This window comes from Pteropus vampyrus, unplaced genomic scaffold, assembly GCF_000151845.1.
Source record: "Pteropus vampyrus isolate Shadow unplaced genomic scaffold, Pvam_2.0 Scaffold72, whole genome shotgun sequence".
Classification (NCBI taxonomy): Eukaryota; Metazoa; Chordata; class Mammalia; order Chiroptera; family Pteropodidae; genus Pteropus; species Pteropus vampyrus.
Window position 1 is genome coordinate 3,316,810 of NW_011888853.1, and position 19,046 is coordinate 3,335,855.

General features: G+C 56.5%; 1 protein-coding gene across 5 annotated transcripts in view; it reads left to right on the forward strand.

Annotated features, from left to right (window-relative positions):
- Positions 1-19,046, forward strand: part of SEPT9 (septin 9) — a 142,721-nt gene that overhangs the window by 21,752 nt on the left and 101,923 nt on the right. Inside the window, exon 1 of one of the 5 annotated variants that reach the window (XM_023531739.1) lies at positions 737-1,628. The exons of the other annotated variants lie outside the window; for them this stretch is intronic. Coding sequence (XP_023387507.1) covers positions 1,607-1,628 — 22 coding nt within the window. The 5' untranslated portion in view covers positions 737-1,606. Of the gene's footprint in view, positions 1-736; positions 1,629-19,046 lie in introns of those variants that run through there. 5 annotated transcript variants of the gene reach the window in all.

Sequence of the window (19,046 nt, forward strand, 5' to 3'; positions counted from 1 at the left end):
GGGGGGGTGGGAGAGGTGGTTGCTATTTGGTGTCTCCCAGAAGGCTGGAAGTTACCCCCCCTACCCCAGGAAGATTAACGTGCTACTTAGCAAACTACAATGTCCCAGGCCGCAGGGGACGGGCATGGGGACTGTGCTATTTAGCAGAGAGCTGTGCATGGGTCTCATGTGGCTCACATAGCTCACGTGGCTGTGGCCTTGTAGAGCAGGGACTGCAAACTCAGGCTGCGGCGTGGTGGGGGTGGGGGGGGTGGGGACTAATGAAAATGAGCGAAGGGGCCGTGCGGACCAGAGCAAACCGGAAGACATGGTTCTATCTGAAGGGGGTGACTTCAGACCAGCTCATGCGGCCGGGCAGGAAGGCTCCCCCTGTGTGACCACATGCCCTCCCTTTTCCCAGAGAGGCGAAAAATCTGGAGTTCTCAGCGAAATCGCCTGAGCGGTCGGTCCACGCTGGCACCAAATACACGTTTTCAGGGTCAGGCACACAAAACTTGTCTGTCTCCAGCCAGGGCTGCCAGTCTGAACCTTTGAGTTGAATGAAGCTTCCAGAGCAGAGATGTCCCCCAGACCCCCAGCCCTGACTCAGACCAGGTGCTGGGGGGGGCTCCCCAGGTTGCCAGGCGAGCAGCCCCCGCCCCCCAGGTTCCCAAGCGAATAGCAGGAAGTAGCTCTGAGCCCCCAGCCCAGCCGGCCCCGTGCTCCCTTGGAGGAGAGGCGCTGAGTCTGGGGAAATCCGCGGTAAGGAGCCCTGCTCCCTCCCTGGGGACAGCTGGAGACTCACTGACTCATGAGCGGGTGGCAAGAATCTTCCAGGAAGTCTCGTCCGGCTCTCCCTCTCGGCCTGGGCGGGGACGGCCAGCTGCCTCTGTCACCACAGGCAGGCCGACTGGGACTCCAGGGCGTCTGTAGGGGTGACTTCTCCGGCCGGCAGGTGCTCCCGAGCCTTCCCCAGCCCCCCGGCCTGGGGTGAGACGGCCCCTCCTCCCGGCCACGTCGGGCGGGGTCAAGGGCCGGCAGCGGCTGCAGGCGAGGCAGGCCCAGGAGCTGGGCTTAGCAGAGGAAGCTGTAGCATCGCGGGAGCGGGAAAATGAAAGACTTTGGACGTCGCCAGGAATTCGACTCTGCGAGCTGGGTTCCAAGAGGCTAAGTGAAGCTTCTCCAAGTGGATATTAAAAAGGAGCAGTGAGCGAGGCTCCGGAGGGCGGGGAGACGCCCGGCCGGAAGCCCAGAGCCCCGCGGAGCCCAGACGCCCGCTGGCCAGCCCGGACCCAGGACCCAGGACCGGGGCCGCGGGCGCCCTTCAAGGCCCGTCTGCCTCGCCCCACCTCCTCATTCTCCCCTTCGCTCTCCGTGTGCTGATTCAGAGACAAGGCGACTTCAGTGCGGGGCACAAACATATGATCCGCACATGGAAATGTGGTAATTTGGATACATTCGCGATTGCAGCAGATTGAAGAAATTAGACCAGACAAAGAGTGTTTCTGGAGGAGGAGGAGGAGGAGGAGGCGGCGGCGGCAGAGAGGGGGAGGGTGACGGGGTGAGAAAGTTGAGGACGTCTCTGGAAAGGGGACACGGACTGCCTGCTGCTACGCACACCGGAGTGATGGAGAGAGACCGGATCTCAGGTAGGCACGGCCCTCCCCGCTTCCCCCCACACCTCCCTCCTGCCCCGGGAAGCCCCCCCGGGGTCACTCGTGGTCATTTTCGTGGACTTGGTCCTCTTCCTCGTGACCATTCTGAGGCCGTGGGAGGTGAAGTTCCGGAAGACGAGCCTCTCATGAAGTCTGGCTTTCCCTTAAACTCGGCTCTGGCCCCTCGCTACTCCTCCCTCAGTCCCCAGAGTGCCACTTCTGCGTCCTAAGCTGACCGTGGATGCCGGCCGGGGTGGTGGGACCTGCCTCCGGCCTGGGGGTCTGGGTGAGGCCTTGAGGAGGCTGCTCGGTGCTTGGTTTGTCCGCTGTGTGGTTTGTGTTTTCGCTCCAGCCAGAGTCTGTCTTCATGGCCACCATGGTCTCCTCCCTGAAATAGATGTTGGTGCCTCCCCAGGACTTGATTACAGGGCGGGAAGCTCCCAGTACCCGGACGAGACATGCAGATGTGTGCGCATGTGCGTGTGTGCGTGCGTGTGAGCGTGCGTGCGTGTGCGTGTGAGCGTGCATGCGTGTGCGTGTGTGCGCGTGTGCGCGTGTGCATGTGAGCGTGTGTGTGAGCGTGCGCGTGCACAGCAGAGAGCTTGCCCTGTCCCGCTCGAGGCTTGGGGGAGTCAGTGTCATTCGGGTCCCATACTCTCCCAGGAGCCCCGCGATGGGGAAGGGGCAGTGGGGATCGTCCACGGTCACTGAGGGACATTTCAGGACAGAAGGATGAGCAGATGTGGGCTCTGCCCAGACCCCGGAGGAGAATCACTGTTTAAGACGTCTGGATGTCACGTCAGGGCAAGGAGTGAGGGCGGGAGGCTGGTCCTTGGGCTGGAGGGGCCTTACTGGTGCCTGGACACCCCCTCTCCCCGTGCCCCGTTGGCAGCCCCCGCGGAGAGGGCACACACCCGTGGGGCGGGGACACGACCAACAAATGGGGAAAAAGAGACTTCCCCTTCTTCAGTCCCTCCCGGTTCCCTCGGCGGGGCCTCGCGTGCCGTGACTGTGTCAGCATCTGATGGCATCATGGGTAATTCCGTTCACCACAGTGTCTGCCGCTTACGCGTCCCCCTTGAGCCAGGTGCTGGGGTCCGCCGTGCAGCTCTGACTCCTCCTCAGCCATCGGCCTTGCTCTGAGCCTCAGGTGTTCTGAGCTGACCCCTGGGTCACAGTGAGGCCGAGAGTGTCGCCCCACAGGGCCCTTGGCCCTGGTCTGCTGTGTGCCATTGTGTGTTTTGGTGGGGGCTCCCCAAGAGGCCAGAGAGAAGGAAGGCTCATCGCCACTGCGGGGGAGCTGCTGACAGGGCGTGTGTATATGTGTGTGTGTGTGTGTGCGCCTGTGCCACTGGGCACACACACTGGCCGGGGACACCGGCGGAAGGCACAGCTGGTGAGACCACAGCTCGTCTGTGATTGAGCTTGGCGACGTGGGCCCTCTGGGGTCGGGCGGGGGGGTGGCGTCAGGGTTTCCGGTTCTCAGCCTGGCAGGGTCTGCAGAGCAGGTGGCGCTTGGCTGGAACCTTGCAGGGCCTGGCAAGATGGCCACTCCACTGGCCTCAGCTCCAGCCTTCAGTTTGGATGTCTCAGCCAAGGCCCAGATGAGTGACCACTGAGGGACCAGAGAGCTGGCACAGCAAGGCCGGGAAGGGGTCCTCGGGGACTCGGGAGCGACGGCCGTGTCCAGGGACCTCCCAGGCTAACCGAGCTCCAGGAGCTTCTCATGAAGTGAACAAAACCGCCTTTGAAAACAGCTGCCACTGCAACTGTGCTGCGTGCCACGGCCCTCCGCTGAGGACAGCAAGGCGCGGGAGGAAGTGGGGACCTTCCCTCAGATGCGACTGAGGGGAACCGGGACTTTCTACGAAATCCTCGTTCGGACCCATTTTCATGAAAAAATGCTCACTGCTTTCAACGCTCGGTTAGACACTGGTCACAAGTATGGATGGAAGTAAAAATCCTCGAGCTTTCCCGTACCTCTATCGGGCCTGGCCAGGCCTTGCCCTTGGCCTTCAGTGGCAGCTCAGCACCTAACCATTCCCTGGGGGAGTGAGTCCCCAGCAGGGACCCCGCGGCCAGGGCCTCGGTCTCCTAATCTGTAGAAAGGGGAGTTGAGTCGGCACAGCCTGAGGCAGTGTCCCCACCTCCGGTGGGCTCCTGAGTCCGTTTGGGGGACCCTGCCTGCTGTGGGGCTCTCTACTTCTTGCTGGGCAGTGCTTTGTCTGACCATAAGGCGGAGCGCATGGCCAAGGTGGGCCAGGGGCCCGGATGCTGTGTGTGTGTGTGTGTGTGTGTGTGTGTGTGTGTGTGTGTGTGTGTACGGGGCCTGCCCGGCCAGACACCCCACCCTCCCGGTTCCTGGTGGCTGTCACTGCTTGTGCCCCACTGGCCTGGCCTTTACGGCCTGTCCACCCAGCTCTCTGCCCCTGCCCAGCAGCTGTCCAGGAAGGGTTGGGGAGGGTGAGGTCTGCCCACCCTCTGGGAAGGGGGTAGCACCCAGCACCCAGCTCCCGCCCGGCTCATGAGCCTGGGGGCCCCCCTCAGCGGTCAGGCACCCCTGGGAAGATGCTGGAGGGCTCGTCAGTCAGCAGGATGGGGATGAGTCATGGAGCAGTGACTGGCCTCTGAGACACACACAGAAGGCCACTCTTTCCAGCCAAGGGTCCGCGTTTTTTCTTTTTTTTTCCTTGTCCTGGACTGGCTTTGTGGCTTTTACAAATTAAGCAGTTTTATCTTGTTCCAAGGGCTTACATTTCAGAGGGAGAGAATCTCCCAGAAGGGAACTTTCCACTGGGCTGCTGTTAGGAGCCTCGCTGGGTCGCCAGGGTGAGTTGCAGGCAGGGAACGTGGAAGTCTCCGCTGGGTCAGGAATGTTGGCATGGGGTCTGAGGAGGCCGGGCCACACTGTCACTGGACGTCTGCGCCTGGCTGGGCGTCTGCCCGAGCCGTGCGGCACAGAGCGGTCACCGAGCAGGAGGGAGCTGGCGCTCTGCTCTTCTCGGGCCCCCGTCACGGGAGGCAGCGCCTCACCCTCACCTGTCCCCTGCTCTGCTGTTCCCTCTCGTCCCCCCCCAGCCTGGACCGATGCTGTGCTCGTGGCTTCCTGGACCTGCTCTCGCCGCCTCTGGCCTTACTTTCCCGCCTCCGAGATGAGAGGCCTGGCCCGAAGCCCTCTGGCCTCCTAGTCCAGCTCTGACGGCCAGGGGACATGGGCCCCGTCCTGGTTTCTGAGGGCTGCTGTCTGTCACCAAGCACCGGAGGCTGGCAGCCGCTCTAACCAGCAACCGATTCTCTCACAGTTTAGGAATCCAGAAGGCCAAAGTCAAGGTGTGGGCAGGGCTGGTTCTTTCTGGAGGCCCGGAGGGAGGCTGTCCCAGGCTTCTGTCCTGGCTTCTGGCAGCCGCTCGTGATCCTTGGCGTGTGGGTGTGTCACCCAGTCTCCACTCCCGTCACTGCATGGTCTCCTCCTCCCACACCCTACATCTCCCTCCCTCTGTGTCTCTCACGAGGACACTCGTTACTGGGCTTGGGACCCACCTGGACCGTACGTGAGCTTTTTTTGCGGGGTGGGGGGTGGGGGGTGGGGGGGTCGCCTTTCAACCCGCTGCAGCCCCCACGCGTCCGGGCTGCACGGGTCCCTCACTGTCCTGCTCCAGACCTTTTGGTGTGGCCGCTAGCCTTTCCTGCCGGGTCTTTTACCCCGTGTGGAGTTGAGGAGCTGGGCGGGCGTCTGCCTCGCCAACCTTCTATGCAATGACCTTTGCCTGGCGCCTCGTAATTTGTTTGGAGCCCCAAACTGGTCTGTCCAGAATTTTTTATGATCAGAGCATTGATTTCTCTGTAAAGTCCTACGAAGGGATAAAGTGAAAACCACAATGCTGTGCGTTAAAGAACTACCCAATGGCACAGCATGACATCGGGACTGTGCCAAGCATTTACCAGTGGTCACCGCACCATTCCTTGCTGCGAGGGCCCGGGGTGCCCGAGGCTCCGTCCTGGACGCTGGCCTCTTTTTTAAAATCAGTGGTAAAATTATACAACATAAAATTTACCATTTTAACAAATTGTAGGTGTGCAGTTCGGTGGCAATAAGTACATTCATTCACCCAGCTGAGCAACCGTCTGCCCATCTCCAGAGCCTCGTCGTCTTCCCAGAGGGACCCGCATCCCCGCTAAACACTAGCTGCCCATCCCCCTCCCCAGCCCCCGCGACCTCTGCTCCACTTTCTCTTTCTATGAACTGGACTGTTCCAGGTCCTCATGTGACGGAACCATGCCACATTTGTCTTCTCGTGATTGGCTTATTTCGCCTGGCGTGAGGTTCACGCACGCGGTGGCAGGTGTCAGAGTTCCCTCCCGTTTGAGGCTGACTGATGTTCCGGCATCTGGTAGACCACACTTTGTTTGTCCAGCCATCTGCGGGTGGACGTTTGGGTTGCTTCCCCCTTTTGGCTGTTGCGAATGGTGCTGTCTTGAACTTGAATGTACATCCCTCTGCTCGAGTCCTTGCCTTCAAACCCAGCAGTGGATGGGCTGGGTCATGTGATGATTCTATGTTTAATTTTGGGAGGAGCCGCCATACTGTTTTGCAGAGCAGCTGCATTTCACGTTCCCGCCAGCAGCGCACGAGGGTCTCAGATTTCCCCACGTCCTCCTAACATGTGGTGGTGTTTTTTTTTTTTTTTTCTTTTTTCTTTTTTTGGAGAATAGCCATTCTCATGGGAGTGAGCTGGTATCTCGTTGTGGTTTTGACTTGCGTTTTCCTGATGATTAGTGACGCTGAGCATCTTTTCATGTGCTTGTTGGCCATCTGTATGTCTTCTTTGGCGAAACGTCTATTTGGGGTCCTTTGCCAATTTTTAAATTGGGTTATTTTTTGTTGTTGTTGTTGAGTTCCACGGGCTCTCTCTACATCCTGAGTATTAGTCCTTTATCTGATATATGAGCCGCAAATATTTTCTCCTATCCCGTGCGTTGCTTTTTCATTGTTGATGCACAGAAGTCTTTAATTTTGATGAAGCCCAATTTATCTATTTTTTTTTTCGCTCGTTGCCTGTGCTTTTGGTGTCTTACCCAATGTCACAAATCTTTTCCGTACATTTTTTTCTTAAGAGTTTGGTAGTTTTTGCTCTTGTGTCTGGGCCTTTGATCCCTCTTGAGTTCACTTTTGCGTATGGCGTGAGGTAGGGCTCCAGCTTCACGTCCTGGCTCTTGATTCAGCCCTTTTCTTTTCTTACACCCCGGCCAGCTCCAGGGAGCAGTGGGGGCGTCTGGGCTGGGCCAGGGAGCCTGAGCTGTGGCCCAAGGCACTGCTGGACGCGTGCTCGGCCTGGGACAGCCCAGCCCGGGTCCTTCCGGGCTGCCGACGGAGGCCGGCCCGGCGTCTCCTGGGGTCTACCGCGCAGACACTGTTGTTCTCAGTGGTGTCCGTGCCTGGCCTGCCTGTGAGACTGGCCGGCTGTGTGTCCGAGCGTGGGGCTCAGTGTTCTTCAGTCTGTCCCCTGCTCCTCCTCAGAAAGCTTCCTCTGCCCCCACTCTCCCTCCCTCTTTGCTTCTGCGAGCCGAGCCTCCATCTGCTTCCTGCTCAGAGTTGGTCATCCCTGCATCTCCCTTCCAATCCGGGCACAGACCTCTGTCCCCCGAAGCCACCGCCTAAACCCCTTCGCCTAAAGTCCCTCCGGCACTGGTCCCGCCTTCGCCACCTGCAGGAGGATTCTACAGATGGGCTCAGTGGTGGACTCAGCCCCCCTTGGGCTGTGCATAGGAGAAACTGAGAGGTTTCCTTTTAACAAGGGGTCCGAGTTTGCAGAGTTGTTTTGGGCCCCAGTTCCCACCTTGAACTTGGGACAGAGAGCATCACAGATTTCAGTTCTTGTTGACCCATCTCTGCATGTGGGCTCAGGACCTGCCTTTAGACCTTCTGTTCCTCCATCTGCCCCCCAAACCCCCCAAACCAGGAAACTCTGACTTGAGCAAAGCTGAGTAAACGGAGCAACACACCCCTTGGAAATTAGCAAAGAGTCTCTGAAGCTTTGCTAAGAAAACTTGAAAATGCTTTGTGCTGGGCTGAGCTCTGGAGCAGATGGGCGTGACAAAGCCACCACACGCCCAGCGCCCCTGTTTCTCCACCCAGCGAGTGCGAACAGCCAGTGACCTCTGTTCGTACCCTCTGCCTTGAGTTCACCTTGTAACATGCTGGGTTCCTGTTTGCAGAGCCACTAGACTCAGATCTATTGCGGTCCTACTACGTGCAGGCATTCTCCCGGATTCTTGGCCTACAGTGAGGAGTGAGGAAGATACAGCCCTTCCTTCCTTGGGACTTACGGTCTGAACTAGATGTCAGGCAGCTAAGAAATAAACACATCAATAGGCGATTTCAGGCGAAGGGGGCGAAGAAGCCAGGAGCAGGCAATGGGGTCGTTACTGGGTGCGTGTGTCTGTGGGGGTCGCACTGACGGACGCCCTCTCTGAGGAGGTGACTTTGAGCTGAAATCTGCATGGCCGGAAGGACCGGGCCAAAATCCGGAGGAGGGATGTTAGGGCAACGGGAACAGCAAATAAGGTTGCGTCGGGAATACGTGGGTGGCTAGACTGTGTCATTAGCGAAGGGGGCGCATATGAATCCGGCGAAGTGGGCGGGGCGGGCCGCGCGAAGCCCTGGCGAAGGCTCGGTTTTTTTTTCCTGGTGTGATGGGCACCACGTGGAGGGCGTGGCAGGACCTGAATGCCCTGTGGCTGCTGGGGGTGGCCCGTGTCAGGCAGGGAGCAGAAGCAGAAGCAGCAAGGCCTGGAGGGGAAGAGGCTGGTGCAGTTGCTCTTTGCAGTTGGACAGGGAGGGCCTCTGATTGCTGGGTGGACCCAAGAAGTTGAAGAGGCGGCTGGACACTGGAGGCTGGACGCACTGACAGGTGGCTAGCCCCGCCCTGCCCCGCCCAGCCCCACCCCAACAAGCCCCGCCCCACCCCAACAAGCCCAGCCCCACTCCAACAAGTCCTGCCCCACCCCAGCAAGCCCCGCCCCACCAATCCCCGCCCCAGGCCCCAGGGCTACTGTTTGTAGGAAGGCACACTTGTGGCCTCTGAGCCCACAGGCTGCTGGCTGTGGGTTGGAGTTTGGTGTGTGCTTGGCTGGTGGGGACGGCATGGGACGGCCTGGGAGGGTGACCCCCGGAGCTTCGAGGAAGGAACGCAGGCCTTGGAGGGGGAAGCACTGCTCTGGGCCTGTCGCGTCCTGTCTCCTGGGGTCCTGAGTCTCGGGGCAGAGTTTTCGTAAGCTCCTGTGTGACACCTTGTGCCTGTGGGCGACGGGTACCACCTCCTGCGGGAGCGGCCTGAGCCGCTGCGTCTCCAGCGCCCGTGTTCGCAGGCATCCTTGGCCTTGGCCCTTGGGCAGCCTGTCCTGGCTTCTTCCTCTGCTTTCCTGGCAGTGTTTCTGCTCACCGGGAGAGGACTGGGCAGGACCTGGGGACAAAGGAGAAGCAAGCGCCTCTCTAATAGAACAGCGGTGCCTGTGCACCCTGCCCCACAGAAGGGACATTTTGGTCAAATCCGTGCTTGACACTCAGAGGGCATGTCCTTGACCTTGACTTCTGGTTGGGGCAGCACAGAAGGCTCACCACAGGGCCCAGGCCCGCCCCTCTCCGTGGCCTTGCTTCAGGCCTGCGTCCCGCTCTATGCCTGCTGCCCCCTGGTGTTCACGCTGGGCAGCCCTCAGCCAGGGCCGTGCCCCCCACCATCCGTCCAGTTCAGCTCTGCCTGGCTCATCCCTCCAGCCTGGCTGAGGTCCAGGTACCTTCTCCAGGTAGTGTGTTCAATCCAAGGACACAGGTCACACAGCCATGCCCGCTCTGAGAGATGTCACGAGATAACGTTATCGATAACTAAAGAACTGCAGCTTTAGCACGTTTTGACTTCCACATATTTCTGAGTTAAAGGACTTCAGAGTGTCCCGATCCTGATGTCACCGTGTCCGAGGGAGAGGGAAGAGCCTGGGGGTCGTGCACCACCCAGAGGGTGGTCTTGGGCTATGCCTCTGGGACGTGTGTTGGAAGGTGGGGGGCATACACTGAGGAAGACCATGCAGCCCCCACCCCCAGCCTGCAGAGAGCAGCCCAAGACAAAGGGAGCGTGCCTCTCTGGGGAGGAGTGGCCAGAGGGGCCCGGGTTCTGGACACGTGCATTTTTTTATGCATAGGCACCCCAGATATGCTGCAGCAAGGGGCCCTGTGGAGCCTTGGGCTTGAGGGCCTCCCAGATCTGCTGCAGCAAGGGGCCCTGTGGCACCCCAGATCTGCTGCAGCAAGGGGCCCTGTGGCACCCCAGATCTGCTGCAGCATGGGGCCCTGTGGCACCCCAGATCTGCTGCAGCAAGGGGCCCTGTGGAGCCTGGGGCTTGAGGGGCTCCTTGGGCTGGAGACGGGACTGACTGCCAACCTTGGAGCTGGAAGCTGCAGACGGGGGAATCCGCTGCAGAAAACCTTCTGTCCACAAGGTGGCAGTGCAAGCTCTCCGGAGCCCAGCTCCCGCTGGGTTTTCATGGGCCCTGAATTTGTGGGAGGCGGCTGTCCTCTGCAGTGTTACTTCCACCCACTGTGGCTGCAGCAGCGGGCAAGGGAAGTGGCAGGTGGGGACAGTAGGAAGTGCCGTGGGGACAGGAAGGCACCTCTCCTGGCACCGGGGCAGGGGCGCTGAGGTGACACCCCAGGACGCCTACCCTAAACCCGGTGAGGCCAGTGGCGTCTGGGAGATTAGGGCTCTGAGCCAGGGGTCTCCTGCTAATCCCTTTTCTTCCTTGTTTCTGGGTGATATGCCTCAGTCTATTTAAACATTTTCCAACTTTTTACTATGAAAAATTTCAAACATATAGGAAAAGCAGAAGAACGGTCGCACGCACACCCGCCCCCCACTCCCCAGATTCTGTGACGCTTTGCCGTCTGCTCTGTCACGTGTCCGCCCCCCGCCCCCCAGCTGTCCACCTGAGATGAGGGTGCATGTCACGATAAGTTCCTGATGTCAGCACACATCCCCCTGTAAAACCTCAGCTTGCCTTCCGTTAACCGGAGGCCAGTGCGGATGCTCCTGGACTTAGGACGGACCATCCCAATAAACCCATTGTAAGTGGAAAATACCGGAAGCTGAAAAGGCAGTTAACACACCGCGCCCGCCGGACACCCAGGCTCAGCCTGGCCCCTCTTCCTGCTGAATGAGTATGGCTTTCGCACCACCAGAAAGTTGAAAAATCCTAAGTCTATACTTGTCGATGATTCTTTTCCTCTCGTTGGGGTAAAATTTATGTACCACGAAGCACAAAGATCCTAAGTGGACTGTGCTCTGAACGTGGACACAGTGTATAGGCTACATGTCAAAAAACTCCAGTAGAATACATAATGCCACCGTCACCCCGCGCGGCCCTCCCCCGTCCATCGCTGCCCCCATCACTGGTTTTTTCCCACTGGAGATGAATTTTACCAGTTTGAACGTTCTCGAGAGCTGCCCGTGTTGGTGCCGGTGGTTTGTCCCATTGTTGTCGAGCGGCATTTATCACACGGGCGTCCTATGGTTTGTTAACTGCTCTGTTCCCGGGGCCCCTGGCTGTTTCCATTTGGGATTCTCAGGAAAAAAAGTCGCTCTGAGCTTCTCGTACAAGTTTTTTGTTGTTGTTGTTGTTGTTTAAACGGGCACATGCTTCCATTTCTCTCATGTAAAGCCCAGGAAGTAGAATTGTTGGGCCAGAGGGTGGGTGTGTGTTCAGTTTTACGAGAGACTGCCAGATCGTGTCCTCAGGTGGTTACCCACGGGGGGGGCAGCGCCCCGGTTCCAGTCGCTCCGTGCCCCCGCCCACGTTCGGTGCCGTCACTCTCTTAATTTAGTCATTCTGCCGCATGTGTGGCGGTCCCTCGTTATGGCTTCAATTTGCATTTGCCTGATGACTAATGCTGTTGAGCACATTTTCATGTACTTATCGGCTATTCATATATGTTCCTTTGTGAGTTGTCTTTTCAAACGTGTCGCCGGTTTTAAAATCGGGTTGCTTGCCTTTTTTCTTGTTCTTTCTGGATCCTGGTCTTTTGTCAGACATGTGGATTGCAAGTATTTTTCTCCCAGTTCGTGGCTCATCCACTCATTTCTTCATGGTATCTCTCGATGGGCCAAAGTTTGTCATTTTAATTTCGATGAGATTTAACTGGACAAACGTCCTTCTTTCGGTTACCACTTTCTGTGTCCTTTAGAAGAAAGCCTTGCCTACCTCCACGTTGCAAAGATGTTTTCAGTGTTTTCTTCTGTAGCTTTTGTTATAGGTTTTGAAACCACCTTGAATTTATTTTTGTATCCATGAGGTGAAGGTTCATTTTCTTTTTCTTTTTCTTTTTTCTATGAGGTGAAGGTTCATTTTCTTTTTCTTTTTTCTTTTTTCCTTTTCTCTATGGATTTTCAGTTCTAGCGCCATTTGTAGGAAAGACCTTCCTTGTTTAATTAATTACCTTGGCACCTTTGTTGGACCTCAGTTGGCTCTGCTGAGGGACTGTCGTGTTTTACTCATCTTTAGTCTATTCTCTTGCCAGTCCCAAATTGTCTCGATTAATGTGGCTTTATAATAAGTCCTGAAATAATGTTTCCAACGTATTCAGAACGTTGCCTTGAATAGTCTAGGTCATTTTAATTTCCTTGTAAATTTTACAACTAGTGTGTCAGCTTCTACAAAAATGCTGTATGAATTTTGATTGAGATTGCGTCGCATCTCCAGGTCACTTGAAAGAGAATTGACATTTTAACAACATCGAGTCTTCTTATGTAAACCCGGAATGTCTCCGTTTTTAAGATCTTTTCTTATTCCTCTAATTGCTACAGAATCATATTTTTCTATAGTTTTCAATGAAAAGATCTTCATGTCAATGGTTGAATTTATTCCTCTTATAGTTTTTGGTGCTATTGTATATTGAATATCTCTTTTAAATTTCATTTTCAATTGTTTGATGCTAGTATATAAAAATACAATCGACTTGGGCACACGAATCTTCACTTATTATTCTAGTATTTATTTTGTGGATACTTTATGGTTTACTCAGTAAACCACCATGTCATCTGAAAACACTTGTTTGTTCCTGATCTTGTGCCTTTAATTTCTTTTTCTTGCCTTGTTGCACTAGCTAGAGCTGCCATGTAGCATTGATTAGAAGCGGTGAGTGCACATCCTGCCTTGTGCCAGAACTTATAATGTTAACTGTAGATTTTCCACACATGTCCTTCGTCAGATTGAGGGAATTGTCTTCTGTTCCTAATTTGCTGGAGTTTTCAACGTGAATGGGTGTTGACTTTGCTCAATGCTTTTTCTATATGGCAGTCTCCCCTTATCCTCGGGCAATACGTTCCAAGACCCTCAGTGGATGCCTGAAGCCGTGGATGGGACCGAACCCTACATATGCTATCTTTTTTCCTATACATATACTCCTAGGGTAAAGTTTAATTTATCAAGTAGGCATCGTAGGGGATTAACAACAATAACATAATAAATTAGAACAGTTATCACAATATACTATGATGAAAGTTATGTGAAAGGCTTTGGGGCCTTATTCAATACAGTAAGGGTGACCTGAACACAGGCGCTGTGACACCATGACAGTCAGTCTGGTCACGGAGACGGCTGCTAAGTGACTAACGGGCAGGGAGCGTGGACGGCGTGGAGATGTGGGACAAACAGTGGATGGCAGTGATGGACGTTCGACTATGAAACCAGGCTTGCATTCCTGGGATGGGTCTGACGTGTTTATGACTTGTAAATCTTTTTATATATCGCTGGATTTGATTTGCCGCGTTTTTTGGTTAAGAATTTTTTTGTGTAGATTCCTGAGGGATATCCGCGTGGTATTTTCTTCGTTAGTTTTGGTAACATCTTTGTCAGGGTTTTTTTGGCCTTCTAAAACGGGTTTGGAATTGTTTTTCTCAATTTTCTGTAAAAGTTTGCATAAGATTGTTATTTCTTCCTTAAATGTTTGATAGAGTTCACCAGGGAAGCCACCTGTCCCTAGTGTTTTTTATGCGTTTTTTTTGTTTGTTTGTTTGTTTGGAAAGCTTTTATTTTTTTTTAATTACGAATTAAGTATTCGTGTTATATCTATTAAATCAATTTAATCTTTAATTAAATATATTAAACGTATTTAACATAGAGCTATTCAAGTTTTTTTACTTCCTTTCGTGTCAGTTTTGGTAAGCTACATTTTGAAGGAATTTGTCCATGTCATGTAAGTTGTTGAATGTATTCATATAAAGTTGTTCATAATATGTCATTATTATTTTAACGTCTATAGGGTCTTAGAGAAAACCCCGACTCCTAATACTGGTAATTCATGTTCTCCATTCTCTCTCACGTCAACCCAGCTATGACTTTATCGACCTGTGGATTTTTTTAAAGAACCAACCTTTGGCTTTGTTTTCTTGCGATTTTCCATTTTCTTGATTTCTGTCTTTATCTTCATTGCTTCCTTCCTTCTCCTTCGGTGTGTCAGTCAGGGCCCACACAGGAAGTAGAAACCACACCAGCCATTTGAACAGCAAAGTGTAACGTCAAGAATTATTAACTGATAAAAGGTGATGAACTACTGCAAAGGGTAAAGGAGGACCCAGAGGAACAAAATCAGCAAACGTGACAAGCAGCTCCTTGGAAGCTTTGTGACATGGCATTTTGGCCACGGTTTCTTAGATAGAACACCAGAAAGCATAGGCAACAGAAGAGAAATAAAAGATGAATTGGGTTTCATCAGAAGCGACAACTTTTTTGCTTCAGACGACACTATCGACAAAGTGCAAAGGGAATCCACGTAATGGGAGAAAATGCTTGCAAATCGTATGTCTGATTAACATCTAGAATAAAGAACTCCTGCAACTTAACGACAACAACGACAAAAAGCAATGAAAAGACTGGCAAAGGACTTAAGTAGACAGTTTCTCCAAAGAAGACATACAGGTGGCCCACGAGCACCTGGAAAGATGCTCCGCATCACTGATCATTAGAGACATGCGCATCGAGACCACAGCGAGACACCACCTCTCACTGGAACGGCTCTCATAAGCAAATAAACAGGAAATAGCACGAGTCCGTGAGGATGTGGAGAAATCCAAATCGGTTTGCGCTGCAAGTGGGAATGTAAAATGGTGTCCAGCCTCTAAGGAACAGTTTAGTGGTTCCTCAAAAAATTAAACAGAGAAGTACCACATGACCCAGCAACTCCACTGCTGGTTACAAACTCCCCAAGAATTGAAAGCAGATATTGAAAGCAGATATGTGTGCACGTTCATAGCCGACAGCGGCCGCCAGGGCCAGGGCTGGGGGGCGGGGGTGGAGGCAACGGGGAGTCAGTGTTTAAGGGGGCAGTTTCTGTCTGGGAAGATGAAAAAGTTCTAGGAGATGGACGGGGGCGACGGCCGCACGATGTGAACGTGCTTAGTGCCGCCGAAATGTGCCCCCGAACATGGTTAGATGGCCATTTTCGTGTCGTGGATGTTTTACCACGTGCACAAAAGATGCCGCCGCTTCTCCTGGGGCTGAGGGAGAGTGTAAGAGAAGAAAGGAAGATCTGAGCATCATCCCACCTCGCCTAGTCTCGGGGTCAGGCCTTGCTGGAGGGCGTGTGGCTGTAGGGGACACCTGTGGCCTCCTGGGGCCAAGGGTTCCCGCCAGGGGCTGGGCATGGAGTGCTCTGTAGGAGCAGCTTCCCGGGCGGCAGAGACGTTGCTGGAAGGTGTGGGCAGGTTGGAGCTGGTCCACAGGAAGGGGCCGTCCGGGGTGCCGGAGAAACCCGGGGAAGAGCGAGTGCCACGGAGCTCATGCCGCTGGCATCTGTGCCGGAGGACGAGGCCCACGGAACCAGGAAGAGACGCCTCTTCCTCTGCTGTGCCAGAAGTGTGTGTGTGTGTGTGCGTGCGTGTGTGTCTGTGTGTGCCTGCCGAGGAAATGATTCACACCCAAGTGCAGAGGTGGGGGTCAGAGCAGGCAGTCCAAGGGTTAAGGGAGCCCGGAGGAGGAAACGGGGGGTGGGGTGGTGCAGAGCCGCCCGCCACACCCAGGAGGGCCGCGGAGGTCCCAGAACGCTCCGGCGGGTCTGCAGTCGGACTCCTGCAGTCAGCCTCGTTTCATGGAGCCTGGGGGTTCCCGGGAGCGAAGGGAAAGAAGGGACGTGCCTCTGGGCGTGTGTGTGTGTGTGTGCGTGCACACGCACATGTGTACACAGAGCTTTTTCCATTTTTCCATCTTCCTGAGCACCAGAAAGAATTTCCGTGCGCCTCTCCACCCTTCCCCCGGCCGCACGTGGAGGGCCACATGCGCTTGTGCACACGCGAGCGCACACACACACACACACACACGAGCACGCGCGCGTGCACACACCGGAGTTGGGGGCGCGCGCTCGGCAGACCGCACCTAGGCCTGGCAGGAAACTGGAGTCTGGGAAACGTCAGGCCCCACCTTTGGCACAAAACCATGTTTTTGTTGCTGTTCATTCAAGGGAACCGAAAGCCGGGTGGGCCTTACCGTCAGAAGAGCAGATTTGGCTCAGAGTGTCCAGTGCGGCTGAGGGCCTATCCTGGCGGTTCACGTCACAAGCTCTGGAGGGCGCAAGACAGGCGCCTGGGACCCAGGGTGTCTGTCGAGGTCTGGAGCGGCCACGTTCCATGATGGTCCTTCTCCTGGAGTCCTGGGCCACGCTCAGGACATTGTCACATGAAGGAGCCTCTGCAGTCACCTGGCCCAGTAGCCCCCACGCTGGCTGATTGCAGGTGGCTGCTTAAGTCATCTGTAGGTTCCAGGCCAACCCCAGCCCCCAGGTTCAGATGTGGGCACCGACCTGCCCAGAGCAAGTGGATTGGGGGGAACCAGGGTAACGGGAGGTCCCCACAGCAGGTGCTCGGGGCACGGGGCCGCCATGACTGGGGGTGCGGGAAGATCTGAGGAAGCTTGCTGCCGTCGGAGGGGACACTGTGCCACTGGCCACGCCCGCTCAGGCCCGGCATCAGTCCTTAGGCTCGCTTAACAGATGACCACAACCCAGAGTCTCAAACAAGCGAAATCTATGCTCACAGTTCTGGGGGCCAGACACCTGGAGTCGGGGCGCTTCCTTCTGCGGCTGGAAGGAGAAGCCTTTCCCTCCCCCCCGGGGAGGGGCCTGCACGGCCAGAGGCTTAGAGAAGTCAGACAGGGCTGCCGGGTGTTTGCCTGGACAGGAGGCCCAGAAAGAAGAGGGGCCAGTCGCTGTCTCCGAGTAGTTGGAGGGTCGTCATGTATCAGGAGGGAAGGACTTCCTCTGAGTTCCTCCAAAACACAGAACCAGCCCCTGATACCCGGCAGGTACTGGAGAGTGGAGTTTGACTGACTGCGTAGACAGGCAGTTTCACCTTCCGACGGTGGAGCAGGCGTCTGCGCCGAGCGGTGAGTTCTCCAGACCCGGACGTATTCAAGCAGGGTCGGCGTGGAGGTCGTTCAGGAGTGCCGGGCTTCCTGCCCAGACCAGGCACCTGCGACGTTACGAGAACTTGAATTTCGCGTATGATGTCCCGGCAGCGACCCTCCGCCGCCAGGCCCTGTGCGCTCCGCCTCGTCTTTGGGGCGGGGGTCAGGCTGCGCTTCACCCGACCACCCTAGCTCCCTGCTCTTTTTCATGGGCTCTCGGTGCTGACCGGAAAAGCTGGACGTACCTGGTTCCCATGGAAACAGAGCCTCAGCCCCAGGGGCCACTCGCATGAGCCCAGGCGCCCTAATTAACAGCCGTGCCAGATGGGTCTGGGTAAGCAGGTGCAGAGAGTCCCATGTGTCACGTGTATGTATGAACACATGTCTGTGTGGTGTGCGTGTGTGCATGCACGTACACACGCGTGCGCATGGGAACTTAAGGCAGCTGAAAGCAGAGAGACAGATCCCCCTAAGCACAGACACCCCCAGGGGTCTCTAGAACACGGGGCTCGGCAGCCGCTGCCCCTCCCAGTTCAGGACAGGGGAGCAACAGCTGTCGGTGCCCGCCGCGGCGTGCCACACTCTGCGTTCAGCATGGAGTGACACGCGCCTCGTTTTTACTAAGCGAGCCCGCAGCCCCTGCTGTGTGCCAGGCAGTGTGCTAAGCACTCTTCATTTCCTAATGACTGTGCAAGGTCAGTCAAGTTACCCCCTCTGATGGATGGGGGTGCTGAGGCACGGAGGGATGCAGGGACCGGCCCCGTCTCTCTCCTTTGTACACACGTACACACACACACACGCACGTGCACACACACACACACGTGTTCGCTGAACGGTCTCCGCTGGCCAGGGCCTCCTCTGCTGTGGGCGCCAAGGGACATCCTTGCAGCCCGGTCCCTCTGGTCTGGCCCGGCTCCCAGGGACTGGGTTCCCCCAGTGCCCTGCCCAGCCCAGAGCCTCCTTTCCAGCTGCTTGGAGGGCCGAATGACCCCTCACTCCCTGGAGGTCACCGGTCGGGCTCCACCCCACGCCCAGCGGCCCCTCCGCCAGCGCACAGCCGGCTGCCGGGTGCCAGGCTGCTCGCTCGTGGACCGAGGCACCCGGCAGCTGTCAGGGAAGGAAATGACACTTGAGCCGGGGATGCTTTGGGAGAAGCAGCTGAGGGGTCCTGCTGGCCTCCTGCTGCCGTGTCCTGCCCCTCAGGACGGGCATGGACGGGGAGCAGAGGGCGGGGCGCGACCTGACGCCTGCCTGCCAGTGTGCCGGTGCCTGCAGCCGTCACCTCGCGGAGACGTGGGCCCTGCCGGTCACCAGGAGGCCGAGGCTCGGTGACGTCGCGTGACGGGCCTGGACTCCGCCAGCTGATGATTTTACCAAGCTGGCAGATTTCGGTCCAGATCTGCTTGACTCCGAAAGCCCAGCGCTTCTCGTCCCATCGGGCCCGGGGAAGGGCCGTGATGGTTTCTGCGAGCTGGGTCATGCGGACATCGCGGTGCCTCAGTAAACAGGCTGAGCGGGCGGGTCTGTGCTCCCCGCTTGACACGGACGGCTGGGAGCTGGTGGCTTTGGCCCGAATGCCTGTCTCCATCTCCCGGCCTAGCGTCTGCCTCCGGGGTGTGTGACCTTGAAAACAGTGACCCTCTCCGTCCTGCCGTGGATGGCGTCGCCGAGCGACGCCGAGTGAGTGGCGTCAGGAGAGCAGCTGGGAATTCCCGGGCCCCTGCGGCTGGCGGGCGGTGCGCCAGGCTCCCGGCTGCGACGTGCGGGTGGTTGTCAGCCGCGTGTGTGCACAGGGCTGCCATGTGCAGAGCCCCCTCATCCCTCCCCAGCCCCGCGGGTCGCTGCCGGGACTCTGCTCCGGAGCGTTGGCCCACGGGGGTCTTGCCTGGTGTCCCAGCTGCCGTGTCACGTGGCCGTGTGCAAAGAGCCCGGACGTGGAGGGTGGCTCTGGCTGCCGCCTCTGAACAGCCT